The sequence below is a fragment of the Oryzias melastigma genome, linkage group LG10 (assembly GCF_002922805.2).
Source record: "Oryzias melastigma strain HK-1 linkage group LG10, ASM292280v2, whole genome shotgun sequence".
In the NCBI taxonomy this organism is placed as follows: Eukaryota; Metazoa; Chordata; class Actinopteri; order Beloniformes; family Adrianichthyidae; genus Oryzias; species Oryzias melastigma.
The window spans coordinates 14308331-14311262 of record NC_050521.1 but is presented as its reverse complement, the minus strand read 5'-3'; the positions used below and the strand labels follow the sequence as shown (position 1 = coordinate 14311262).

Below are 2932 nucleotides of genomic sequence, written 5' to 3'. Positions count from 1 at the left end.
AAACTTCTTTTGATGACTTCTCTTCTTTTATTTGCTAACAACAGCAAAAGAATATTTGAATGCTTATGTTCTTTTTTTTAATTTATGTTCCTCTCTTTTTTCATCTCTCTGTAGCATTTTAATTTTTTGAGGCATCTACATACATATATATATATATATATATATATATGAAGTCATCACACATCAATTACAAATGCAAATATGAGAGCTTTAAATAATAGTTATAAAAATACTAGATAGATAGATAGATAGATAGATAGATAGATAGATAGATAGATAGATAGATAGATAGATAGAATTTGAGAAAACCAGATAACACTGGCAATACACTGACCTCAACCTTCAAGAACCCACCACATGAGGTGTTGATCATGAAGTAGGAACTCAAAATTATGGAATAGCACCTTTTCAATTTGAATATTGATCAAATAAAACATTGGACTAATAAGTTCCATAACCCCTGTTCTGGTCTCTTTGAAATGGCTGCCCGAGCAATATTTGATTTTTATGAAAATTCTTATCTTTGCTTTTAAATCACAGGCAGGTACGGCACCGTCTTACCTTTGCGATCTAATTTTAAAACATTCTCCCTCTAAGTCTTTGCGTTCTGCGGACCAGTTTTTGTTACTGGTTCCGAGAACCAAATGTAAGTTCCGAGGAGATCGTGCCTTTTCTGTGCTGGCTCCTAAGCTGTGGAACCAGTTGCCACTGACTATTAGAGAGGTCACACTTTTGGAGAGTTTTAAATCTAAACTGTTCCTCCACTATCGTGCTATAGTATCTGCCTAGCTGCTTTTTATCATGTAAATTTAATTTCTTTTTAAATAGAATTTTATGTACGTATTTATTTATTTATTTTTAAATTGTTGTTAGGATTGTTATGTATTGTATTTTCTTGTATACAGCACTTTGGGCCTCCTTGGCTGGTGGGGAAAGGTGCTTTATAAATTAATAAATGAAATGAAAATGAAGTTTGTTCCAAACTCCCCCACCCCCCACGCTAATTCCAGTGCATTAATTTTTTTTTTTTTATTAACAAATAGCAAAGGTCGAAGAGATATGAACGGTTTTATTAGACTCAAACGTAATTTTCTAAAATGTTCTGATTTCTTTCCAAATTAATAACTTTTTTTTTTTTTGTTTGCTGAAATTCATAAAAAAATAGATAGGTAAATAATTCATCCTACTTTCTTTATAATGTTGCAGACTCTCATCCATATTATGATTTCATCAATTCATTTATCCATGAAAATTAGCCTACTTTGCAGATGTTATGTCAAGATGTCATCCTTATTAAAGTATTTGGAGTTTCTGGTTGTGAATGCTTTAGATTACAATGCGTATGCATTATTAATATTGTTTGCATATTTATTTATTTAGTTTCCTGTATGGTTCTATGTGTGATTGTCTGTGTTTTTACGGCAGACAATTTTCTTTTCTTTTAATTTTTTCTCTTAAAATTGTATCAAATAAGTGATGAGCAGGGTTGGTTTTTAAAACCAGTACAATAAAAGCAGAAAGTCCTCTAATATTCAGAATTAAATGACAGTTTTATTTTTTTAAGAAAGAAAAGAAAATGTTTGCTAGACAGCATTGTGTGAAAATACTTTATATAGTTTGAACTCACGGTGTCACTGTAGTACCAGACAAGAAACGGATTTTTTTGACCATCTTTTTGCACACGGACCGTCGCTGCAATTTGCAGCTTTGTTTGGTTATAAGGAGTCGACAAAAATATTCAGTGGACATCCGCGGGATGATAAGTACGATTTTTGCCTTTTCTTCAATCTAAATGAATACCATGATGATTCATAAACTAGCCGCTCCACAAGGGTTTGGCTTTGCCGTTTTCTTTGTTCTGCTGCACTGCGCGCACGGAGACTTGACCTATTCCGTAGCGGAGGAGCTGAAGCCCGGATCTGTTATTGGAAATGTCGCCAAGGATCTTGGACTACAGTTGGAGAGACTTTCTGCTCGTAAACCTCGTGTGGACATGGAGAAAAGCGTAACACAGTATTGTGGAATTAACCAGAAAAACGGAGATTTGTTCGTTTCTGGCAGAATAGATCGCGAGGAGCACTGCGGGGAAAAGCCGACGTGCGTTCTGAAATTCGACCTGCTGCTAGAAAATCCTCTGGAGCTGCACCGCTTAGCCTTGCAGATCCAAGATGTTAATGACAACGCCCCGATATTCCAAAAAGACAATGTGAAGCTGGAAATTAGAGAATCAGCTGACAAAGGAGCTCGGTATCGCATTGTTGCGGCGCATGATGCAGATATAGGCCTGAACGCAGTTCAGAGCTACATCCTGCAGGAAAACCCTCATTTTGTATTTAATATCCAAACCACAAATGCTGGTAATAAATACGGAGAACTTGTCTTGAATAAAGAATTAGACCGAGAGGAGCAGCAGGAGCTGAAATTATTGCTGACAGCTGTAGATGGTGGTTCTCCTCAGAGATCAGGGACTGTAGTCATTCATGTGACAGTACTTGATGCTAATGATAACGCTCCTGTGTTTACTGAGTCTGTTTATACAGCGAGTTTACAGGAAAACTCTCCTGTACACACTCCAGTTATCAGAGTGAGCGCATCAGATGCAGATGAGGGAATAAATGGAGAGATAACTTATGAATTCAGCCGATTGTCTGAAAAATCAAAGAAGCTTTTTTCACTTGATGAGAAAACTGGAGAGATTGTTGTGACAGGTGACATTGATTATGAGGAGGGTTCAAAATATGAACTGATGGTTGTAGCTAAGGATGGATATGGTCTTTCATCTGAAGCAAAAGTGATTATTGACATTACTGATGTAAATGATAACGCTCCAGATATTATTGTCAACTCTCTGTCCAGCTCCATCCCAGAGAACGCCCCTCCTGGTACAGAGGTGGGCATCATTAACGTGCAGGACAGAGACTCTGACAAGAAC

At 36.6% G+C, this 2932-nt stretch overlaps 2 protein-coding genes across 4 annotated transcripts in view; both read left to right on the top strand.

Moving 5' to 3' along the window:
* The window catches only part of LOC112153685 (protocadherin gamma-C5), a 529198-nt gene that overhangs the window by 77643 nt on the left and 448623 nt on the right, over positions 1-2932 (top strand). The gene's annotated exons all lie outside the window — the stretch shown is intronic.
* On the top strand, positions 1685-2932 carry LOC118599273 (protocadherin gamma-B2-like; the record flags this gene model as incomplete). The annotated part of the gene is made up of 1 exon (XM_036214041.1): positions 1685-2932. A coding segment is annotated over exon 1 (1140 nt), but the record flags the coding sequence as incomplete, so codon positions are not given.